This window comes from Rousettus aegyptiacus, unplaced genomic scaffold (assembly GCF_014176215.1).
Source record: "Rousettus aegyptiacus isolate mRouAeg1 unplaced genomic scaffold, mRouAeg1.p scaffold_m13_p_16, whole genome shotgun sequence".
Classification (NCBI taxonomy): Eukaryota; Metazoa; Chordata; class Mammalia; order Chiroptera; family Pteropodidae; genus Rousettus; species Rousettus aegyptiacus.
In genome coordinates, this window is record NW_023416291.1 from 34,373,651 (window position 1) to 34,375,637 (window position 1,987).

The 1,987-nt window shown below is 37.3% G+C and overlaps 1 protein-coding gene across 1 annotated transcript; it reads right to left on the reverse strand.

Annotated features, from left to right (window-relative positions):
* Window positions 1-292: 292 nt before the first annotated feature.
* On the reverse strand, window positions 293-1,255 carry LOC107507414 (olfactory receptor 7G2). The gene has a single exon (XM_016138505.2). The coding sequence runs from the start codon at window positions 1,229-1,231 to the stop codon at window positions 293-295; it is 939 nt and encodes a 312-aa protein (XP_015993991.1). The 5' UTR covers window positions 1,232-1,255.
* Window positions 1,256-1,987: the final 732 nt, after the last annotated feature.

The window sequence follows — 1,987 nt, forward strand, 5'->3', positions numbered from 1 at the left end:
TTGAGAGTTATTTATAAAAATGTTACTAAAGCTTTAATCACTGCCTCAGGTTCTTCTTATATGGAATCTGAGTAAAGAGATTGAGTTAGGAATTGATGTCATTTTTCAAACAACATGGAGCTACAGAAAATAAAAGTTATGTTTCAACGCCAAATTAAAATGCATTTGGTCAGTATATTACCTAGTCATTTTAGAAAAAATTGATGACAGAAGAATCAGGCATTCTGGATTTCCGACAATTTCTATCACTTTTATTTATTCTAAAAACCCAAGCTCAAAGTAGATAACACAATCACAGAAAAGGAAGTATTCTACCAGTAAGATTCCTCAAGGCTCCCTTCATATCCTTGTTCCTCAGGCTGTAGATAAAAGGGTTTATCATTTGAGGAATAACAGTGTGCATTAACGAAGCCACTGAAGTCAGTCTAGAAGAGTCAGTAACTTCAGAACTAATATACACTCCAATAGCTGTCCCATAGAACAAGAAAACCACTGAGAGATGAGACCCACAGGTGGAAAAAGCTTTATACTTTCCACCAGCTGATGACATTCTCAAAACAGAAGAGACAATTTGAGTATAAGAAAAAATAATTCCGGAGAGAGGAATACCAGCAAACAAGCTAGCCGTAAAATATGCGAAGATGTTATTGATGAGGGTATTAGAACAGGCCAACTTGATGACCTGAGAAAATTCACAGAAAAAGTTGGGGATTTTCACTTCCTTGCACAAGGACAGCCCAAACGCCATCAGGCTGTGGAGCAGGGCATTCCCAATGCTAGTGAACAGTAAGACTCCAATCAGTAGGCCACAGAGTTGGGGGTTCATGATAACCATATACCTCAGGGGATGACAAATGGCCACATAACAGTCATAGGCCATGGCTGCAAGGAGAAAATTTTCCAAACCAACAAACACCAGGACAAAACAGATCTGGGTGAGGCAACCTATATAACTGATGCACTGATTCTGTGCTTGGATATTCACCAGCATCTTTGGGATTGTGGTTGTGCTTAAAAAGATGTCAGTAAAGGACAGATTGGAGAGAAAGAAGTACCTTGGCGTGTGGAGGTGGGAGTCAGAGATGACAGCCAGGCTAATGAGGAGGTTTCCAAAAATAGTGACAAAGTAAATGGAGAGGAACAAGCAGAAGAGGAGGGACTGCTGTTCTGAATTATTGGTCAATCCCAAAAGAAAGAATTCTGAAACAACTGTTTTGTTTCTGGGTTCCATGTTGTTAATGAATCTGATAGACAAGATGAGATGAAAATAAGATGAAATAAAATTAAATCAAATTTAAAAGTTGTCCTTAAATGAGCTGCAGCAGAATCAGCTGGGGAATTGTTAGAAATGGAAATTCTTGGTACCACTCCCAACTTACTACTAATACACAGTGCAATATACAGATGTTGTATTATAGAATTGTACACTTGAAACTTATGCAATTTTATTAACCAACATCACCTCAATACATTTAATAAAATAAAATTAATTTTTGTATATTATGAGCCCAAGTGAATATTCAAATCTTCTCCTCTGTTAACTTCCCCCTCCCTCAAAATCTCCTATACCTCCTTTTCCCAAATTTTTGGCCCAAATTTTTACTGATCACCAAGTCTGTTTTACATATTATGCCAAGTTATAAGACCAAAAATGAATAAGACATGACATTACATTTCCTACAGAAATATTTCTTGCCTTCGAACAAGCAGAAAGATGAGAATGAAGTTACTCAGTCTCTCTGTAGAGTTTGGTTCCCAAATTTTGGCATGCTCAGAATCATCTGAAAAGTTTGTCAAATTACAGATGACTTAGATCATATTACCCATTTACCCACTGGAATACTCAGATAAAGCAACAGTATGTTATGAACACATGGTATAGAGTGGGTAGAAAAGACCAGGTCTGAGTACGTGTTAACTGACTGCTGAGTTGGCTATTTGACCAATCATTGTTAGTGCCTCCGGATAGTATAGAATTAGCATTCCT